The sequence below is a fragment of the Triturus cristatus genome, chromosome 12 (genome assembly GCF_964204655.1).
Source record: "Triturus cristatus chromosome 12, aTriCri1.1, whole genome shotgun sequence".
Taxonomy (NCBI): Eukaryota; Metazoa; Chordata; class Amphibia; order Caudata; family Salamandridae; genus Triturus; species Triturus cristatus.
Genome location: NC_140595.1, coordinates 306230308 through 306254095, shown reverse-complemented (window position 1 = coordinate 306254095; position 23788 = coordinate 306230308). Strand labels below are relative to the sequence as shown.

The 23788-nt window shown below is 41.4% G+C and overlaps 1 protein-coding gene across 1 annotated transcript in view; it reads right to left on the bottom strand.

Moving 5' to 3' along the window:
• The window catches only part of LOC146775937 (uncharacterized), a 1457164-nt gene that overhangs the window by 167336 nt on the left and 1266040 nt on the right, over nt 1-23788 (bottom strand). The window contains exon 17 of the mRNA XM_085639461.1: nt 15610-15719. Coding sequence (XP_085495587.1) covers nt 15610-15719 — 110 coding nt within the window. The remainder of the gene's footprint in view (nt 1-15609; nt 15720-23788) is intronic.

Sequence of the window (23788 nt, the reverse complement as noted above, 5' to 3'; positions counted from 1 at the left end):
CCAGGGTAGCCCCTGTATGTCCCTTTTGACCGGTACTTGAGAAGAGGAGGTGCAATAATGACATCTGCGGTAAAAATGTGCATTAGAAAAAAGGGCTGTGCCATGAAGGCAGGAACTGCAAGTGGACCACTGCCGTTGTAGTCAATGAAATCCAAGGATGCTAGGAATTTGTCAGCACCACAAATGCTGTCAAAACACGCCCCAGAATGTTGGTTAGTGAGCCACTGTTGCTTGTCTAGAAAATCTCTAGAGTTGTACGAAGATGTTGAGCTTAAGACACCACCGCATGTTCTTTCAAAAAGTAATGGGTTTACTCAGAAAATCACAACAAAATCTCAAACTAAGGTTGACGTGCACAGATGACAAAGGCTGGAAGAACAATCACAGATGGAATGGCCCTTGCAATTAATCAAAAATTGCAATTGGCCATGGTGGATGCAGGAATCACATAGAACAGCAACCTCATATTCTGGGAGACCCTATGCATGCAATCTTCTTAGGGAACTCACCAGGTGCAGCAGTTTCTAAGCAAATTAGTACCAATTAGGTCATCTATTCTTATTCAACAACATTATGTAGACCACCTCAAAGATCAGAGGCATTAAAACACACTGCATTTCCTAGATTCACCAGGAGCAGAGGGAGGACTTGGAGGACACGTTGTAGAAGGTGAAACAACTGCATGCTACTGAGGACCACAATACTGAAAGAACTAAGATGGACCTCCCAGCAGAGGTATAAAAAGCTTATGGAACTAGACATAAGAAATTGTTACTAGTAATTGTCACAACATAGGAGATCTCTGAATTACCCGCATCTATGTAAGGAGCCCTGATTGTGATGATGATATACCATATAAAGGTACCCAAAATCGCAGGCCATGTAGACCAGTGTCTAAGAAGATCATGGACACCAACATGTTTGTATAAGTCCTGGTGTGTAGACTAGGAACAGTTCCGACTGATCTGGTTCATGAGGACCAATGTGCGTTTGTCCCGGGTTACAGGGCAGTGCAGAAAATACACGACTGGCACATCTTACAGGTTAAGTGAAAGACAGGGAAGATGAAATACCGGGGGTACTGTGGCTACAGAAAAAGCCTTCAATACTGTGTCAAGGGAATATTCTTTATATGTATTGGAGTCTATGAACTTTGCTCTCAGCTTTATTGCCTGGGTATAACTGTTATACAATAAACCTATGGCATGTGTTAGAATCAAAGGCATTATTTCAAGAGGCTGGACACTGGAGAAGGACACTAGGCAGGTTTGTCCCCTGTTAGTATTGCTATTAACTTTAGTTTTAGAACTGCTAACTGGTCCAATTAGGGACCAATGAAATAGGATCAGGATTGTTACGGAAATGCATGTTGCATCACTATATGGTGATGAAATGTTTGTATGTCTGCACAATGTGGCAGAAACGGTAAAAAATACTGGATAATTTTGGTACTATATCAGGGTTAAGGGTCAACAGCTATATGACAATATTATTCCCGGTAGACTCACTGAGACCCATGCACCAAGTATACTAAGTACCCTGGCACTTACTATTCTTTTGGAAGTGAAACTCCCTTCAGTACATAGGAAACCAAATAGCTCACACTACTGAGAGCGGGCATTCTCTTAAGGAGGAAAGAATGATTATGAAACTAAAATGATTGCATTTTGGCAGGCTTTGCCTTTATGGGTGTCTGGTTGGATGCCTTTTGGGCCCGACATCCTTGGGGTGGTTATCCACAACTTTTTGCCTTCAATCCTTCTGTTTTTTCTGACTTTGTTTTTGCTGGCCTTAGGATTCTGAACACTTTACCACTGCTAACCAGTGCTAAAATGCTTGTGCTCGCTCACTAAAGCATGGTAACATTGGCTTCAACACAATTGGCACCTTTAATTTACTTGTAAGCACCTAGTAAAGGGTACTACATGTACCCAAGGCCGGAAAATCAAATTCTACTAGAAGGCCTGCAGCACTGATTGTTCCACCCACTTAAGTAGTCCTTTCAACGTGTCTCAGGCCTGCCATTGAAGTCTGTGCGTGCAATTTAACCTGTCATTTCGACCTGCCAAAATAAACCTCTTGCCTGCCAGGTCTAAAGCTTCCTTTTTGATACATATAAGTCGTCTCTAGGGAAGGCCCTAAACAGCCCATAACACAGGGTGCAGTGTATTAAAAAAGTTGCACATGCACTTTCAACTTTTACATGTCCTGGTAGTGGTAAAACTCTTAAATTTGTTTTTCACTACAGCAAGGCCTACCTCTCCCATGACATAACATTGGGGTTACCTTATTACGTTTAATACATGCTAAATTCAATTGGGAACAAGTAGGGAAGTCAAGTTTGGTCTCTAAACAATTTTAATCTAAAACCCTCTTCAATGGTAAAATTGGATTTTAAGTCCCAATTCTAAAAATGACACTTTTAGAAAGTTGGCAGTTTTTTGTTCCAACCATTTGGTGCCTGTAGCCTATACACTGGGTCACATGACAAGGTGTAGCTGGCAGTTGGTCTTTGTGTATTACTCTCAGACAGTGAGACAAAGGAGAAATAGGTGTTGTCAGAATGTGCCATCACTGTCAGGATGAAGAGGAGCTGTCCTCTACCACAGTTGCACATCACAAACAATCTGCCTCACCACACTCACAAAGCGTTTCAAACTAGTTTTTTGTGCCCCAGACAAGCTGGGACCAGAGCAGGGAGGAAGGTTATTCCAGACATCTCTGTGGTGGCGGGGACTCTAGAAGCTTCTCCCGCTTCTAAGTGGGCAACCAGGTATAAGTAGTGACTCTCAGACCCAACTCTTCAGTACACTTCTGGGCCTGGAGAAGGCTCAGAAGAAGGGCTGCTATTCTGCTCTGCAGCAAGAAGGACAGCGTTGCTGCCCTGCTGCTCTGATGTCCTGCTGCCTTGCTGTCTGAGTGAGAACGACTGGACCTGCATCTTGAACCCAGGAGCACCACAGTGACTCCAAGAGCTAGTTGGCTGGCCTCCTGATCAGAGTCTCAGGTACTGAAAAGGATCCAACCTTCATGACCCCTGCACCTGGACTCTGCCTGCTGCAAGTCCTACCCCCCTCCCCCACCACCAGTGGTGCTCCTCCAGTTCTGGACCTTTGGAAGTGGGGCAAAAGGTACTCTGCCAGCCCCACAGCTGTTGGAGGCGGGGCAGGTAATACAAAAATAATAAACTTACCTCCTTGCCGCCGGGTATCTTCTCATCATTCCTCCTTGTCTTCGCTCTGCTTCATCAGGAAGCACCCAAGCTCCCCTGAGCCAATCACAATGCTGCAGTGCAACGTTGTGATTGGTCTGAGCACCCTGCTTTGGCGCTCAGCCTAGGACTGGGAGCCTGGGCATGTTATCCACCCAGGCTGTAATACAGCCTGCCTGGAGAACATGCAAAGTGCACATGACGGTTTGACCGGCCTGAGACGGCCAGCCAAACTGTCATGCACACTGATAACAGTGCATACTACTCCCCGTGTGTGCCTGTAATCCCCCTGGCCCCGCCCCTAAGACTCCGGGACAAAAAATAAAACGATAATAGACCATGGTTTCTTATCATTTTATTTTACTTTTCTTCACTTTGTTGGAAGGGGGGGGGGGGGGGAGGTGATGCTCCTCCGCCATAGCAGAGGAGCTGCCGGTACACTATTGTTACCTAAACGTTTGATACTACATATCTCCTGATCTACTGATTGGGATTTTTGTCGTACTGGGGACAAATCATTTATTAAATCTTACTCTATTTTTCTAAATTGGTGTGGGAATTTTTAAGTATTGTGTTTGGACTTTATTACTGTTTGTGTGCTGAATGAATTCTTTACACATTACCCTTAAGTTAAAACTAACTCCTTTTGGGCCAAGCTACCAGAGGGTTAAGCACGGGTTAATTAGAGTTTGCTTGTGTTTCACCCTGAAGAGAATTGTGGTTGCTGCTTGAGTATGGCTTCAGCCCCTCAACCAGTATCCAATTTCCTACAATGTCACTGAACAAAGACATATTTGTATTTATTAAAGATTTGTATGTACCTGAACCTGTTATTGTTGTTCAAGGAAATGGATAGCAGGCTAAAATTAGTAATGTGGGGTGGCAAAAGATGTAGACTTAAACTAGATACTCTAAAACATTTGTATGTTGAGGAAAGTCTATACATTCCAGGTCTGAGCAGTTACTGCTTGGCAGCACAACTGCAGTTTGCAACAGGAGAATTCGTGGACTATGGTAGCATAGAAACCAGTTGGTGATGGGACCACTATTGAATGCAGAGATCTTGATTAAACCAATCAGGACAAAGTCACCAATAATTGGATATTCCTACTTGATACAGTTATCTAAAATGTGATGGAAACAATTGGTGAAAACAATATAATTTAAATCTATTTATGCTCCACAGGCTGCTTTATCGTTGTGTCCTGAATTTAATAGTAAAGCCAATGACATGGATTGTTCGAAGTGGCGCAAGGTGACTTATTTTTATGGAGGATCTGTATTTAGGATACAAGGTCATTACATTTTAAGCTGCAATAGAAGTATTTTATAATTAATGGGTAGGTTTTACCATATAGTCAACTCCACTAGGCAGTTAGTGATACATGGTAAAATGCATTGCAAATCCCCACACTTTCACAGACACTGTCCACAATGATTGATGATTCAGTGAGTAGAGGGACGATTTCACTGTTACATGAAGATATTTGGAACAACAATAAGAAAATAAAGCTGTCAGTCAAAGCAAAATGAAAAACAGACTGTAAAGCAGTCATCCACACACCACAAGAATAAGACGAGGTGTTGGTAGTAGTAAAAAAATCTTCTAGTATTGCAGGGTACCAACTTATATGTTGTATGTTTTTTACACAGAATCTACATGCCCTCACATACAAATTCCACACCTCAGCACAAAATGGATCCTACTCTCCCAACACAGAAGTAGTGAGAATCTTCTGCTTGAAGTGGCCATGCGCTTTTATTCATTAATACTGATGAAATGTAGAAAACAGGTATACTAGAATTTATCCCCTTTACAATAGCAATAACACCCTAAAAAAGCAGCTGAATTTGCCTCGTTATAAGCAAAAAAAGGATAGCGATTCACTAGTTAGCAGTAAAGGAGCCAGAGATTAAAGACTAGATTAGTAACGTGTTAGAATGGTCAATAGTAGTAGAAATAGACACAAAAATGAGCAACACTGATGCACAGATATTTGAAGACATTCTACACTGGCATTTTTCCAAGATTTGTTATTTCTACTGGATAAGTGTTCACCCTGACATACTGTTGCTGTCTAATTTAGTATAGGCCAATTATTTAATGTTATATAGAATCATAATTTTAACTGAAAGGGTTCTGTGAAATGCATGAGTGACTCCACTATATATTGTAGGATATATGTGTCACTGGGCTTATTGTGTGCTTTAAACTATCTGTAATTACCTGGTGGTGCTCCACACAGCTCAGGGTGTCAATAAAATACTACAAATTGATTACATGTGCCTCTACTATTCTCTACTGAGAAATTGTTTTATTCTTGGCATGTAATAACAAAAAGTTAGTAAACAAATATTTAAAAAAAAAAATAAAGTATATATTTTTATCAACTATCAGCAAAGAGACCAGGCAAAGCATGAGGATTACGATGGAAGATGTTCTGTAGGAAGGATATGAGCTGGCAACCATGGAATACTGGGTGCAACTTCCAAGAAGATGGCAATCACAACTGATGGGTTACAGTATAAAATTAATTTTGTGAAGGGTGTTAAATGGCCCCCAAAATAATGAGGTCATAATTTAGAGAAATGGCCATTTGTGGGAAGAAAGCATGATGAAAACCATAGCCAAATTGTAAAGGTGGTACTGGAGTACTTTGTTTATCAGTGTTTACCAGTGAGAAGTTCCACATTTGGCATTCAGAAGGTTCTCATGATAAGTCTTTGCTCTGGTAAGTGTCTCAAAATTAGTTACCTGAGGGCACCATTGAGGATGGACAAAACAAACCTCGAAAGACTTGAGGTTGAAACCCTGGCATACAAAATAACAGTGAAACCTCAAAATTGCAGTGTAGCGGTAGTAGTATCCACATTTTAACAGATGTTAATACAAGAAGCTGCTGTAATAGCACATACACTGTTCCAAGGTCTGATCAAACCGATTTGAAAGTCCATTGGTGTGAAGATAATATCTAGATTTAGAGCCCTATCACTGGCTAAGGATGTGCACTTTCCTTGCCAAACTGCGAGATTCATTCAGCTTTAAGATCAGAGACACTAGTACCAGACAGCCCATGTAAACATGGCGTGTCATTCTAAGGGTGATTGATATTCTTTTGAAAAGACAAAATGGTCCATCTTAGAAGAAGTATCTATAGTTACCAAAATAGGAATGTACTAACTTGAATGTGTATGGTCTGTTGTAAAACCTGAAGATATGGTACGGCAAGCTCTAGGTAAAAAAATGTAGGGGGTCATAAAAGCCTAAATGATTGCATGTTTTGTTTTGCTCTGAGCACATGTACTACCTGATCTAAAATTGTCTTCCACATCCTGACGGTTCACTGGCTACCTTAAGTAGGGTAGAGCAACTCACATAGTGTCAAGCACCCTAAAGATTTTCCAGGTGAGGCTCCTGCCAAAGATGTGGGAGCCGTTTTGCTGAAAAATAGCAGCTAATTCAAAAGTAAACTCACAGTATGGTGGCAAACTTTAAATGAGCCCCTGTACTTTTTTTTACTGATGTAGGTGGCAGCTAATCTAATAAACACTTTTCTTCCTTGGATCAATTAAAACCAAGACATTGTTCTTCTTCCTTCTTAATCGCACACTTCTAGTTTCAAGCAACATATTACTCGTCTTAAATAATTAAAGATTTCAGTCTCATTTTTACACTGGGCATAATAGTTCCAATAATGTATAAAGAAATCATATAAGTTGATTACATCATTATGGTTAAGAATATCAGAAAATATACACCATATGAATCATTGAAAAATAGAAGGCACATCACTGAGACTAACTGTTCGAAGACTTTTCAGGTCATCTACTGTCTGTCTCTGCTTTTTATTTGCAGCAGATGATAAGCTGCTCTACTGCCCAATTCTGTAGGGAGTCAGGATATTTGCACAGCCTCTAATATGTCAATGATCAAAAGTAGTGGGCAATGACACTTATATTTTTTCTTATCCAAGCCTTTGTGATCTGTACAGGGGTTTGACTCTTGTTTTTAAGCACAAAGAGCTAAAGTGAAAGTCAAGTGTTTTCTTAGGCACAAAGAACTAGAAAGGAAAGGTACAATCAAACCATTTTAAAATGTTCATTATGTTATTGATGCAATGTTTTTTTTCACAAGTTGATATAATATGCTCAAAAGCATGGAAAGAGCTAGGTTTCAAAGTTATTGCACAGTCAGGACCCCCCTAAGGTAGAAAAGTAGGATAACCTTAGTATACTAAAGAAATTGGAAGGTTCACAATATTTGTCAGGAACCATAGACAAATTCACTAGATAGCTGATCTTTATGTCTTCTTTTTGACTTGTGTTTATCCTGAGGGAGATCAATAAATACTAGTGCAAAACCAGTGAGAATAAAAAAACGGAGAACCCAGCGATTCATAAAATGAGTTGCCCCATTAATGTAGAGATTATCAGTTGCTGTAGGGATTATCAAAAAAGTATTAAAAAATGTAACTTGAGGAGCCGCCCCTGAAGATGCAGTCCCTTTGTGGCATATCAAGCACCCCAAGCTAGATCTATCCTCGAGAAAACTGTTGGAGCTAAAATACAAAATGCACCAAAATGACATCTAGGAATTCTTTCAATCTATTATGCTCTTCATCAAATCAGAGTGTGTCAAGAGGGAATGGTTAACAAATCTGAGGTTACTTGACTCAACGAAGCATTTTCATTAATATTTGTGGGCATTTTAGTTCCTGTTGTTCAATTGGTTTTATAAAAGACACAATGCCAGGCAGGTGCAGGTATTGCAAGTAATTAAGACTGGGGTGAAACAATCACTCATTTATACTTCATTTGGCAGTGCAACAATGGGAAACTACTCTTGATAGCAACTTACCGGCTTCAAAATAATTAAATAAATGCTAGGTATGTGAGCACCTCCAAAAATAAGTCAGTCAGTCAGTCAGTCAGTCAGAAAACTTTATTTCGGCAAAGTTGCCATAAAAGTGCAGACATCACATTTAAAAAGAAACAACATATATAACCAATAATCTTAAAACCTCTCATAAAACAATAATTTAAATCGTTGTGTATACATAAAAAGTAAATGATGTTTAGCACAAAGATACAGTAAAAAGATACATGGCTTGGGGAAATATGGAAAAGGCGTTACAGTACTAGGTGTTTTCTTGTTACCCACATTGAGAAAAGGTATTTTGCAGTTACTGTGACGAATAGGGGTGAGGTATCAGATTTCATTATCCTATATAGGTCTCTATAATTTCTTACACGAAGATTTTTGGCTAGTTGAATGATCCATTTTTTGCGTGGGTTAGTATAAGCCTTGCAAAAAAATAATACCTGGGCCTCTGTTTCTTCATTCAAACTACACTCTGGGCATAAACGAATTATAGAACCTTCCCATTTATTCGTCCTAGACAACAGAGGGAGGGATCCATGCCTAAATTGGATGTAAAGTTTCTTGGCAAGCAATGGTTGGATCAAATCCAATACAGGCTCAAAGCTATAGCTTAATTTCATTTAGAGGAATACAGAGGTCATGTTATTGCTAGGCTCTAGGCGTAGCATTTGCAACATTTTGTATTCCTCTATCGCTTTTGCCAACTGTTTTTTTTGTAGGACAACACAGGTCTCCTCTGGATTAAGCCAAAGATCTTCCCTACCAATTGCGCCTAAAAACTTTTTAATATATGCAAGCCATGAAATGGTACCAGCCCCTGGTAATGTCATGATAGATTTTAATTCCTCCCTAAAGTTGGTGAGCTCTGGTGTGCTCCACAAACGGCGCCAATACATGACCGGGCGGGAAGCAACCAGGTCCGCTATTGGGTGGATTCCAAGATCCATTCTGAGCGGTTGGAGGGGGGTACTCTTGGGTAGTGCTAAAAGTTGTCTCATAAAATGATTTTCTGACCTTACTAAGGACTGGACTGTGCTATGGCCCCAAAGTTCAGCGCCATAAGTCGCCACTCCTCTTGCCTGGATCTTATAAACCTCTACAAGCGGGCCAATTAACTTTATCGGGCTGTCCCGGTACATCTTCAGGATTCCCCCAGAGACTTGGACCAGTTTCAGATTAGCCTTTAGGATCTGAGCTCCCCAATCCATTTTATTACTTAATGTAAGCCCCAAATAATCAAAGACCGATACTCGTTCCAGCGGTAGATCGTCGAGCTTTGGGATCGGGCAGTTTGTGGTATCCGCATGCAGAACCATGTATTTGGTCTTGTTGACGTTAATGACCAGATTCCTGTTTCTGCAAAATGTTGCAAAGCCCTCCAATACTCTTTCCATTCCCATTGCAGTCTTGGACAAGAGCAGAGTATCGTCTGCAAACAATAATGCGGGTATTTTTCTACCTGCTAGCCTAGGTGCATCAATATCTGTTAAGGCTAGCAGTTCTTCCACGAGGCCGTTTAAAAAAAGAGAGAAGAGGGTCGGAGCAAGGACACAGCCCTGCCTCACTCCTCTTTCGACGGGGAAGGGGGATGTAAGTTCACCATTTTGGCCATACCTAACCCTGGCAAAATTGTCTTTGTGGAGGGTTTCCATAAGATGGCATAGGTAAGGAGGGACACCCATTCCCTTTAGAAGGTCCCAAAGCTGTTGACGGTCGACCATATCAAAGGCGGACTTTAGGTCAACAAAAGATAGGTAGAGACTACCTCCTTCCAATTTAATGGATTTCCAATAGATCATCTGGAATCTAAAAAGTTGATCTATTGTTGACATTTTAGCTCTGAAGCCCGCCTGGAGTGGAGTCAGAATGTTAGTCTCTTCCATCCATGCTTGGAGCCTCCCCAATAAGACGCGTGGAAAAATCTTCTGTGCCACGTCTATTAGGCTGATCGGCCTATAGTTAGCCGGATCCAGGGGCGAACCCTTTTTATGTATCGGAATGATCTCAGCCCCAGCCCATGTATGGGGCGGTGGCATTCCTAAAAAAATAGCATTAAAAAGATTCTGTAAGTAGGGAACCAATACAACCTGTTCACTCTTGTACAGGTCACCCGGGATCCTGTCGAGGCCGGGGGCCTTATTGGGGAGAACTTTTTTCAGGGCCAGTTCTACCTCTCCTAGAGAGCATAAAACGTTATCACCCATGATCGTAAAAGGGGCTTGCCTGGGTCGGGATTCATAATGATCTGAGCCAATTAAGTTACTGGCGTAGAGGGCTTGGAAATGTCGGCGCCATACATCCTCCCCTAAATTAGGTTGGACTGCAGCTTGGGGGGCTGAGGACCCGGTTTTAACCAGGTTCCAAAAAGCCCTGGAGTCCCTTTTTCTTAATGTAGAAAAGATTTCCTCCCATCTATTGAGCTCCCATTCCTTTTTTGCATCAGTAGTCACTTTCTTATAATGGCCCCTCACCTCCTTAATCAAATCCTTGTTCCCCCCTTTTAGGTTTGCTAGGAGTGATGACTTTGCTTTGCTACAAGATTTAGTGAACCATAAAGATCTCTCTCTGGGTTTTCGTAGTTGCCTCCTTGTTCCCTGGTGGAAATGTCGCTCTAAGGTTACACATAGCTCTACGTGAGTTGAGCCAATGATACCCAAATCTGGAGGGGTGATTTCCACAGCAACGGGAACTAGAGATCGCTCTAAAAGTGGGAGAATCTCCCTGTACATATCACCAAGCTCAGTTTGGGATTGAACTAGCTTATCCCATCTTACTCTCCGACCACCGCCTGATGTAACCAAAGCGGAAGGAGAATTAATACTCCTGGATTGTCTTGGGGAGTTGAGGTAACCTTTCAAGGTGAGGGCAAGGGGATTATGGTCGCTTTCGGCGCGATTTATCACCTGGAAATCCAGAACCCCGGACCACATATGCAGTTTAATCAATATATAATCAATAACAGAGTTATAGCCATTCCGATGGAACGTAGGTTTGCCAGGATTGTCCACTGGGAACCTCCCATTGCATGCCCTCAAAGAGTGAGTAAGGGTTAGTGTGGTGAGTTGCAGAACCAAAGGTGTCCATCCCTTCGTGGGATATGTGTTACTAGGGGGAATTGCCCATACTTCATCCTCATCTTGGGTGACTAAACTAGGCACACCATTCAATGGTTCAAAATGACAATTGAAGTCACCACCTATAAGCAAATGTTCATAACTAGGTAGAATGCACAGCAAATCGTCTAATTTTGACAGGGTGCTAGATTTTTGGCCATTCTTCACGGGGCGAGAATAGATGTTAATTACATTAAGCTCGGGATAATCCCGAAATGTTAGGGCTATACACATAATGTCCAGTGAACCAGTATCAATTACTCTGATTCCACAGTCCAGGTGTGTTTTCACCCACAAGCACAATCCACCTGAGGGTCTCCCTCTTGTGGCCCTTACTGCCGATACCCAGGACGTGGCAAAGCCGAGGCGATGGCATGCTTGCATTGCCCAAGTTTCCTGGAAAAGGCATATATCATGTCCGTCTATGAACTCCGCCCAGTCCGGACAGTTCAACCGGTTAGCAATGCCTGCCAAGTTCCAGGATAGAATTTTTAAGCCAGCTCCATACTCTGTGTTTCGAGGGGTGTTAACACTTATATGTGTGCCCATGTGTGGCTGTAAAAATTGACCAAGAAAGTCCCCCCCGTTCACTGTAGACTCTCCAGGTGGGGAAGAGGTGTCAGTCATTAATTGGGTAGGAGCAATATTTGTACTGATCGTAATTTTATTAGAGTCATGTGTGCATGCCTGGGGCAGTTCTGTGTGCTGGGAAGGCCACTGTACTGCAGTAAAGGCTGCCTTTAGGCAATCAAGATTGGGGTAAGCCTTGGTCTGTCCCAGGAGATTTTCCTGACTTCCTACCTGATAGTGGGCCTGCCCATAAGATCGGGTGTTTTTAGTAACCTCTTCCGGGGGTTGCAGTCAATCGACAAGATCAAGGATGCTGAACCTATTGTGACATTGAATAGAGGGGCATGGATCATAATAGGGGGCTACTCCTGTCCCAGGGGGGCCCCTGCTCTTTTCCCTCAAAGCCCCGATTTGGTCCACAAAACCTATATCAAGGTTGTAAGCTTTGATAGGGTAAAAAAAGGAGAGGGGAAGAGATTGAATTCCAGCCACGGGACTAGCCCATCCTCCATCCCCCAAGAACGAGGTCACCCCTTTGTCCCTAAAGGTTATAATAATGCAGTCACCCCTTATACTTTTCACACTCCTGCCCACCCACTCCACTCTGCGGACCATTATAATTTCCCCATCAAGATGGGGTGGGAGAGGTCTATTAACACGGAGCCAATACATGACTTTGTTCTTCAAAGCCATGTATGTTTCAGTTTTATCGGCGTGTAGTACCGGGACACCAGTTAGAACCACTACATAAGGACTACACTCAGGAGGGAGATCGGGACTTGGAAGTTTTGTTTTAGGGCATACATGTTGATTAAGGGTACTATCAGGGATGGGCGCTGGTATGTATAATCGGGGAGAGTTCCTGTCCACCCTGGCTTCAATAGGGACTTAGGGGGTTTGGGAGGGAAGAGTTGGGGCAGCAATTCTCTTACTGATTTGCGGTTGGTCCCCAGCGGGAGCTGTTAAGATACAAGGTGGGATTAGCTCTTTTTCTCGTGCAACCAGGAAGGGAACCTGTTGTGAGGGTGAGGGTTGGCGGAGACCCTTCTTGGGATGGGGAGCCGTCTCGCTGCGGTTTGAATCCGCAGTGATAAGAAGTACCCTTAGTTTTTCTTCAACAGAGGCTAATCGATTGGCTAGTGGTGATAAACTCCTTGACATTAGTAGCTCCATCTTTTCCCAAAATGCTTCATCAATTAAGCATTTAGAGCATTGATGAGTCTCTTTCAAAGTAAGCTCAGGTAGGCTAGGTGGTGAAATGTCCAATCCCGATGTTGAGGGAGACCTTCCCTGCACGGAGAAATCACTATGGCCAGTGTTCAGATTAGGAAGATTTTTAGGTTTCTTGTTATTGTTATGGCTCGTCGGGCCTCCCTCGCGCTTCTTGCCCTTCGAGGGGTTAGTTCTTGAGCCCTTACTCGTCACAGACTGCTCTGATTTTGACCTAGTGGTAACAGTGTTCATGAAAATTGGGGCTGGTGGCAGTAGGTCACTCCTATGTGCAGATGGCTCATTTAGCCCTGTGTCGTTTGATCTTAATGCCACAGAAGGCCGGTGCGATACTACTGCAACGGAAGGTGCCACTGTGTGAGGAGCCCCCTGTGATTCTGTTGGCCTCTTGGCCGGAGAGCAAACTGTCATAATACTACCTAAAGAAGAACGTTTCTCTAGTAGTGGCTCTAGCGATAAGCGGCGTTCAGTAGCGGCTATTTCATAAGCCAGGACATTACTGGCACGGGTTATAAAGTTCCCCAATGTCTCTGCCATACTGCCGCCTTTGCTCATCGCCATATATTCGTCAATGCCTAGTGTATAGCTCCTACCACCAATCGGGCAGCGACAATGGTTGTGAAGGCTGCAATGAAATTAGAACTCTTACCGCAATATCAGTGTTGCTTCCTTAATTTCGAGATGACAACCCAGGCACAATACAGATGAAAAGGGGGGGGCCCGGCCCGGTCTCCGCCGGTCTCGAACGGGCTCAAACGGGCCCGCCCTTGGCCCGGGCGCTGCCCGCGCGCGTCCCGCGCTGCGGGGCGCGAGGGATGGCTTTATCAGGTGCTGTCTCTGCCGAGCAGCGTCACCGGCGTGCGTTGTTAATAGGGACGCCGGGAGATGTAGTGCAGGATGCCGTTTCCCTCACGGCGGCGAAATGGCCCGGGCACAATGGGCCTCTGGCAAGGGCGAGTTCCCCCAGTGGCAGGTAGGCAAACACAGAAGCGCTGGAACGCTGAAATGCCCCGCTCACAGCAAGCGCGTCACATTCAGTAAGAAGCTATCATCATGAAAAAATTCAAGGGGAACCATATACGATCTTAGCTAAAGATCCCAAAAAAGGAACAAACGGAAATCCAAATCTGGATGTTAAATATTTAACAAACTTTATATAATGAAGAAATAAGGGGGAAATAAGGAGAACAATTACAGACTTAGGGACAACAAAACCATCAGCAAATATAAAGTGTGGTAACTGTAAAACAAATTTACTGGCTGGTGGGTTAATATGTACTAAAAAGCACGAAATGTAATTTGGATAACACTATACAAACGGGGACACACCGTTGGTGTAACCAGGCACTTTATATAAATGACATTTGATTTGATTAAAATAGGTTCTATCTTGGAAGCTCGATAATAACACCACTAATAATGCACTGCCTCCAACTTCCTCCATCTTGGATTGGGGGATTTAACCTTGCACTCTATCTCCACCCATTTCCACATAGATATGGTTGACCAGTAATGGATCACATTTTTTATAACTCTGCATAACGTCAGTGTGTCCCTTTTTAACTGGAACCCAAGCAGAGCAAATCTGGAGCAATGTCAACTGCTGCAAAGGTAATGCAAGGCAAAAGGCATAAGAAGTCATGCAAGGAGCTGCCCAAGCAGCCTCAGAGAAAAAGGAGAGACCCACTGAGGTAACTAAAGCCAAAGGAATTCCCCGAGGTTCAGTGGGTGCCATTTCTACCAAACATTGTTAAATCCTTTTTCAATAGTGTTTGACAATTTTCAATATCTTTCAGAGGTTAATCTTTATGAGGTCTTCTTGGGGTTCCTTCCTCTTAAATGACATAATCATTCTATTTTCCTTCTGTAGTGTCAGAGGGACATAAAGATCAGAAAACTAATTTCAAAAATCAGTTGAAAACATGGCCATCCACAAGGCTCATGGAATTGCAACTCCTTCTTCTGAGGGCGATCCCACCAATAAGTACCATCATGAAATAATTCTTTCTCCAAGATGGGTAGCCTTAGTATCTCCCATATTGTGGAGACCTGTGGAAGTAATGGCACAGAGGGACGAAATCGATGAAAGCCTCCTCCCAGAGGGCAAACCTATTATGGAGGACACTTTCACGTCCATCTTCAACAAGGCAGCCATGGATGGAAGAGTCACTACCATTAGTACAGGCACTGATAACGAGTTATAGCTCGAGTGACTTTAAATTGTAAGAACATAGATGATGTGCAAATAGCATCCTTCAATGGCAAAGGGGATGTACGCAGAGTTTGTGTCTTGGAAGCATATGACAGTTTTGGCACTTTGTTAGGCATCAGCGATAGAGCTGTCGCTGATAAAGGGGTCTGATGTTTGCGCTGTCGGTCATTTCCCTCAACTAATGTTTAAACAACTGTTCCTTTAGTCCTTAACTTGTTTTGCATTTAGGAACTGAGCATCACTCTGTCATGAATACACTGTCAATGCCAAGCAGCAACCGCTCCAGTACCCCTGCTAATAGATTATACTTGTAATCTCTTTTGTTGACTTGACTTGACTAATCTTTAGCAACATAATGTTTGGAGGCAGTTCTTATTTGTTTTTTGATTACCTGGACAAGTTCTTTTACTTCGATTGGGCTATCTTCCATTCCTGGACATCGCTGCATCTTCTCAATGAAATCCAAGTTAAGTTGATTTTTTATGCTTTCTTGATCATCTACTGAAAGAAAACACACAATTTGATAAAGAAGAATTGAGACCATAACACAGAGTAGAATATTTTGTTGTGTGTAAAATTTCAACAACTTCATAGATTTAGTAGAGTAAATGTTTAGCAGCAACTACTCAATACCATAAACAGATGCAGATTTATCTCTATGTGTGAAATTTGGGATATACGTCTGACTGCTAACAGCACTGTACACTAAGTGAAATTCAAATGAGCAAAAGTTCAACCCCTCTTTTAATATCAATCAGTCAGTCAAACAAAAAATTGTTTATTCAAATGTCAGTTGCATTGACTGTGACATTATACCATTAATTAATCAAAACATATATACATCCACAGACCAGTAGATTATCCTTATTTTCAAAAGTTCATCATTCTTAAATATACATGTACTTCAACCCAATGTCGCTAAAACTTAACACGTGATTTTAGTTATATCAAACAGTGGAGCAAAGTCAGCATGACATCTCAGTATTGCCCTATACAATATGGCCTTAGAAAGTGCATTTGCATTGCTAAAACCTCTTATATAAGAAGCACTGGCAATGCCAATAGTTCTGGCTTTGAAGGAAAGTTGTAAGGTAATGTGAAGCATTACACATAAATAGTATGGGTATAAATATGTATTTGTGTGGAAGCAAAGAACTGTTGAATAATATTGGAATAAGTTAAAAGATCAGGTGTCAGTTGCACAGTCAAGTCAGACCTAAAAAAAAAACATTTCGGTTAATGACCGTCTTCCTCCTATCTTTGCTGCTGCCAGAGACAACAAAATAAATTATCTAGTTATCTAAGACACTTTTAATAGCATCCCAAATTTATGTGTATGCCCCTGAAAATCCAAGCTTAGGCAGCTGGATAAATAAACAAAATGATAACAATTGCTGGATGGTAAGCACTTTTTTTGTGGAAGCACACAACTTCTGCCCAATCAAAACATGTACTAATGGCTCCCAACATGTCGGCTGCGCCAAAGCTCCTCTCTAGTGATGCTCACATAATTTCCTGGTGTCAACTGAGCTGCGAAAGCCAAACCACGAAAATGCATCTTTAGATTGTCTTTCCAAGTTCCTCTCTACATGGGTCAAGAGGAAAAAGTTATTTACTTGTAATTACAGTTCAACTCTAAGTCGCTGGATGTAATGGTTAATATTCATAAGGCATGTTGTTGTTCTGTCTGTACTTATAGTGTAGCAATATGGAAGTACATAAACACTTCACACCAGCAGACCAGTGAGAATAAGTTTTTGAAGAGATTATTATCTGCTACCACTAATTTATGTACGTGTGCTTGTCATGCAGAACTGCGCCTATCGTACAAAGAGGACCACGTTAAATTAGTACCACTTATGCTGTGGCACTCTATATGGTCCAAGCAAGAAACACTCCTGAACCAGGAAAAAAATCACTGACTGCTTACAGCTTGATTAAGCTCACCACATACCATGGCTGAGGTATATTAAGGACCAATTTTCTCTGCTTGGAAGGCCTGAATGCTTTTATTGACCACACCATTTCACTGTTTTACCCCAAAAATGTCTAAAAGCCGAATTTCTCTCCATGCAGGCACGGAGAAGGGAATGTCAAGAGCTTGGTACAAGAGTGTGGCTGCCCATCAATTGTTAGTAAAAACAGATCGTATGGAGCGCTACCTTTACTCACTAACATGTCATCATCAGTGCTTTTTCCTGCTTTGATTTATATTTAATTTAGCTCCCCTTTTAGTCTTTTATCCCAGACACACATATAGTGAATCAGGCCTTGAGTCATGTTCGTGTAAATCTACATCAAACCATTCAATGTTACACTTTTTCTGCCAACTGTATGCTGTGCCCAGAAAGCAATACATCATCACACTGCTCAGATCTTTGAATATTAGAAAGTTTAGACCAGCCTTATATTACCTGCAACTATTGCAAACTGAATTTATTTGCACAATGCTACATAAATGTATACAGGCTGCAGTTAGATTGAGGAATATGGTGGGGAAATAATACCCAATATACGTGTCATCATCATCATCAACTTTATTTGGTTTTTACAAGAAAACCATAAAAGACAAACGGCACCTTAAAAAAGACTCCATGAAAAAATGTAACATGAACAATACATAATAAAGAGTTAAATAGAAAACAGTTTTGATTGATCCATAATAAAAACAATTTCATATAACCACGGTAACCCAGATCAACCATAAACATTAATAGCAGCTGGACCTAAGGTTAATTGCAGCCCTTAAAAAGCTAAGAGTGTATAATACTGAGTTACATGAAAGCAGTTGTAAACAGATAAAAGCCAGTCTAACCTGTCTAAAGCTGACTTTCATAAGAATAGGAATGATAAAAGACTTTCTTGGGACCTCATAAAAAATACAAAACATTAAAAAGTGAATCATGGTTGACAACCACCCAGAGGCACGTAGGTGCCTGCTTAATGTCTGGGAGCCTACGGACCTCAACGTGTGCACTACACAGTGGGCTACGCTGGCGTTCATGATAGCGAAACGAAACATCACACAATTGTGGGGGGCGGTACAGCCACCCGGTCTGGGGAAGTGGAAGGAAGACCTAGACTGGTGCATGTGGAGAGAAAAAGCGGTGTTTGTGGCCAGGGGTTGTCCCGGAAAGTGGAGTAAAGTGTGGGGACCTTGGAACCACTATAGAGGAGATGTGTGTCCCCCACCGAGCAGACTGACTGCGGATGAGGCTCATGTAACCCCTTAGTCAACATGAAACTCCGTTGGAAACATGTATTGAGATGTATAATTTGTGGCCGATTGTAACTGACGACGCCTGCCAATGAATATATGCTGTCTGACTGTTGAATTGGTTTAATAAAAAGAAATAAAAAATAAAAAAAAGTGAATCATATCCTGAGGAGACTTTCTGTCACAGCCACAGGGTAAGGAACACTGCCCTCTATATGCACCACAAGGATGATTTAAGAGATAATGAAAAAGGTCAAGACGCAACTGAGTCAGCAAAAAGTGGTTGTGGGAACTTTTGAACCATAAGAGATAGGGCTCAGTGAATGGCACCGTCTTCAACAGGGAATACCTATGAACACTGGGCTTCCTCAACTCCTTTTCTTCCCTGGCCCATGTGCGCATTTTGAAGAAGTTCTCCTTTACCCAATACATATCCTTTCTACATATTCCCTCTAGTTTCTGAAATAGATCAGTCCTTCCCATGCTGGAAAGACTTCCTTTAATATATCTTAACCAGCAAATACGGTGTGCACACCCCATATCTTTAACCCCCCCAGACCTAGGGTCCCCACATTAGTGGACATTAAAGTGCCCTGCAATGAGAACATTCAAGCAAAACTCCTTACTCTGAGTCATGTTTCTCAGACAAAAACCCAGCCATTTAATATTACATACTTCTGGAGGACGAACTACCGTGTTATAAAAATTTAAAGCAATAGCTTATTTGTTCTCCTTGATAACTACAACACCTGTAAGGTGGGTGAGTCTTGAGGCAACATGACAGAGCTGACTTGGACTGCTAAAGAAACAAAACTGACCAAATCCCCCTTCGCTCTTCCTGCTATAGAGGGTGTGGCTGTCACAAACAAGACTTTGTAGCCTTCCTGATAATAACTGTTTACAGTCGCTCATGTCTACTAGAGGCAGATCACGTCAAACCTTCTTAAAAAATGCACCCGGTCTGAATTGTCAAACTTACCTGCCAGCCCTATGTCACTTTATGTCAAACCTTTTGTCTGGAACATCAAATATTATATATCTATATAAATATCTATATCTATATCTATCTATCTATCTATCTATCTATATATATATTTTTTTTGTTTGTTATTGCTACAACGCATTGCTTTAACAGCTGTGCTATGATTATTACTCATTGTTGCATTTTATGCTGCATATTCTTTCATGATTTCACAAGCTGAATAAAGATTTTAAATTCTATTCTACAGTTCTCCTACTTCTGTATCTTCCTTTCATAGCTTCAGATGCTGATAACTTGTAGCCAATCTTCCTCCTTTTATTATGTAAACTCCTGCCATACAGGTGCATGGTCAGAGAGCTCTAACTCTTCACAGAGGCTGAGCTGCTCATATTTTCTACGGCATGAGGGCTACACAGCTGATGTGTGAAAAAACGTTTGATCTTAACACTACTGTATATGATGGTTTAAAGACACTGACACATTCAGCCAATGACATGTCAGACACTGACATCTACAGTCAGTGAAATGTCAGAGGCTGTCATAGCTCTTTGTGCAGCACTAAATGATGACTCTACAGCACACAAGTGATACTGGGGCCCTGTTGAAGAACATTTGCGCACATGTGGATGATCAGTAGAGAAGCCTGGTAAGAGCTGCTAATCTGTGCAGATGCACTTCTAACATATGATCCAACACGGTCCCCTGTACTGGAGATGTGTTTACGGGCTACTTCAAGTAACCACTGCCTTAGAGGAACTCCACTTAAAAAGGGATGGAGAGACTGAGGAGGCATGGAGCCCACTCCACCAGGAGTCAATCTGCAGTGGTGGTGCAGCAACAACAGTCTGCACAACTGAGAATCACACGGTGGACTTTAGGAGAAGATAGAAAGATGTACAGTACACATTATGTTGAAACCTGTTTTTGTTTTTATAATTAACGGTCAAGTTATGTTTTTTATATAAAAATGTCACTTGTTTCCATGGCTTGTTTTAGATGTGAACGTACCTTTTTTTCCTACCCGGTGAATACACAGAAAACATAACTGTTGTATCCGTCTATTTGCATTCCACATAGTTCATTTCCCTCAGTAATGAATTATTATTACAGCAGGAGTTAGTGTATGAGGCTGTAAACCCATCATGTACTTCATCAACACTTGTAACCAGAGCCATTCTCTTTCAGGGTGTGTTGTCTTGCATCATTCCATAGCTAGGTTCAGTTAAACTAAGCCTATAATGGTCACTGTACACTTCAACAATGCTAATGGCCACACTTTGATGTGTGATCATTGTGTGTTGTACATACCCATTACTACTCTTTGTTGTGCTGGCTTCATGATACCAGTGTGGAGAATGGCAGTAGTCAATCAGATACAGCCATTGGTATGTGCTACATGGGTACCTAGGTTTCAAATAATGCTGAATGAACATAAAACTTCATATAGGTTATGTCCCCAGAAAACACAAGAGCATGTGACACATTTGCTAATCGGGGATTACAGGGTTTAGGGGGTTTGAGGAGAACAGTCCTATTGAAATACTTCATTAAAGCAGAGTTTTTAACGTGGTGTCAGCGTTTAGTAGGACATGTGGTAGGGTTCCCTTCCACTGCCAGCTGACCTGATCCTTTCATGACCCTATCGTGCCCTGATCAAACACTGAAACCGACATTGACGGTCTCATTTAGAGCCCTGAAAAAAAGTCAGGGGTAATGATATTAACAACATTAAACAAAGGTTAGGGGTGTGGAATCGGTAACATAAGTTCTGCCACTCTTGACACACTTTTCATAACTGAGGTTTTGCTGATGGAAATTAATCCCAGCAATTGCCTGAAAATCATCCTTCTAAATTTGTGATAGTGCCAGAAATGTGCTATCCTCTGATTACCGGACATTCATGTAATTACCGCGTCACTCTAAATGATCTCACCAGATTCTCGCGTCAAAATTTTTCTATCACCATTGACTTTAATGGGCCTCTTCAGCAAATCTTTGTTCTAGGGCAGTGAGTCTTAGACTGTAGTCCGTAGACTACTGGGGGTCCACAACGTCTACTCAGGGGGTCCGCGTCTGTTAAGACACTAAATAATAGCGGATTAGTAAAGTATAAACACATTAAAAAGTAAAATTGAAAACTGAAAATGCTGAAATGCTCTGTACATATTAAGAAATCCGAAATTGGATGCCAAAAATTAAGTTGCCGTCGTATCTTGATTTGTGGGAGCAGCACAAGTACAGCAAATGGAATTTAGTATGGACTACTGGAGACTTCAAATGAAGTACTGGCATATGCCTACAAAAAGACAGCATGCATTGGAGCAAAACAGCAAAAAGATTGCTAGCAAAGAGCATATCGCTTCGTCTTCTATAAATGAAACATTCCAAACTTCTGCATAAAATGTAAATTTGTGCATGCGTTTGTTTCTAAATTAAAAAATAATATTTCATAATGTATGTATTGTTTGATGGGCACTCCTTTCTGTGTTTTGGTGTATTGGTTTGAGGTTAAAATCATAGAAATTGCTTAGGTAGGGGGTCTCTGGTTTCCAGTAGTGATTCACTGAGGTTCCACAGAAGACAGGAGGTTAAGAACCGCTGTTCTAGGGCGTTAAACCTTAATTCCTATCGGGCGATCACATAAATTTCAAAGCAAATAACTTTAGTGCCAATTTACCAGGTTTCAGCTATTTGTTAAAATATCTTTAAATGGACCTCACAATCTTCCTCCCTAAAACGACCGGTATTGGATTGTTTTGTTTTCTGCATCCCACTTCTTGGACTGTTAAGACTGAAGCTTGGTCTGTCTACTAAAAGGAGAGCCGAGAATACATTGTAGTCTTTGGTTCATCTAAGTCTGCTTGGGTAATGTGAATGGTCACGTATTCAACGTCGAACATTTGCATTTTCTATACCAATGTTTGCCAACAGATCTCCTCATATAGAAAACAATGAGCTGCAGTAATTGGGCTTTTGGATAAAAAAATGATTGCATCATGACTGCACTTCTGTGGGTGTACTGCAGGGTCAGCTTTATGTCAAGCTTGCATGACACAGTCTTTCTTTCTTACACTGAGTAGTACCTACATGTGTAACATTTTGATGGGAGTGGGTGCTTGACCTGCCCATCTAAATGCATAGAAGCTAATCAGGATCATATGCAGAATATATAAATAGAGGTTTCTAATATGTCATTAATGAGATTGCTTATAGAATGGATTTTAAGGGGATTCATGCCATTCTGTACTCGCCAAATATAGTTATACTAATTATTGACCCACAAAGGAAGTATTATTTCTTATCGTTTCTTATATTTTTGTTTGGACAAAACCTCCCTAGATTTACACATGCAATCGTGGCATGACTGCTTCAGTTGTTTCACTTGCATCCCTGTGACGAGGAGGAGACTCTACACCACTCCAAGTGTCTCAAGACAGGTATGCCGTTCCTATCAAATATCACCACCTATGCCAACAGGCTAGGGAGACTAAGTTAAAGCACAGGCTAGGGAGACTAAGTTAAAGCTTAGACTTGCTTTCAGACTGTGCATGTAGATTTATGAGTGTTGCCATTAACTGCCTCATTAGGCAGCTGGAGGTTAGTTCATGTTATTGTCCATGGTCAGTATACCTCAGCTCATAGGAAGTGAGGTCTATATTTCACACACTGCACAGGTGAACAGCAGTTTAGAACTGATGCATTCATGTGTGCAAACCTAGTAGTAAGCAATAACAGTGTCCACAAGGAACTTATTTGAAATAACACATTTTCAATAAAGAGTACAAATTTATATACTCATAACTGAGTCAATCACGAACAAAAAGAAGAAAGAAAATTATTTAAATAAAATTGAAACAGTAACCTGGACAATTATTTACTTCAGCCGAAGTAAAAATAATGTATTTTACGAATAACAGAGTTTATTCACACAAACAGTTAAGGTCACAGATTTTCTGACATTATAGGCACAATTGTAGAAAGTGAAAAGGTGAACCCAGTGAAGTGATCATAGCCTTCAAGGTGAAAAATAAGTGAATAAAGATTCAAAATAAGGTCTTAAAAACAATTAGAGGCATTCAACAATAGCATGAATCTTTCTTGCTCTCTCTTAGTTTGTGTCGACGACGTTTCAACCCACAATGGATAAGGGGTCTCTTCAGGACAATTATCTGTGAACTAAAATTAAAAATGTGTAAGTGCCAATAATATATTGGGACCATCCGTAAGGAATATTATATGGATGCAGGTTACCATTTCACTTACCTAATGGTAATGATAGTCTGATATTGCCACAATTTTCTATGTTGAACCACTGATCGAGGCAGGGTTTGGGGGGAACTTAGTCAATTCAATCCAGCCTAATTAAAATAT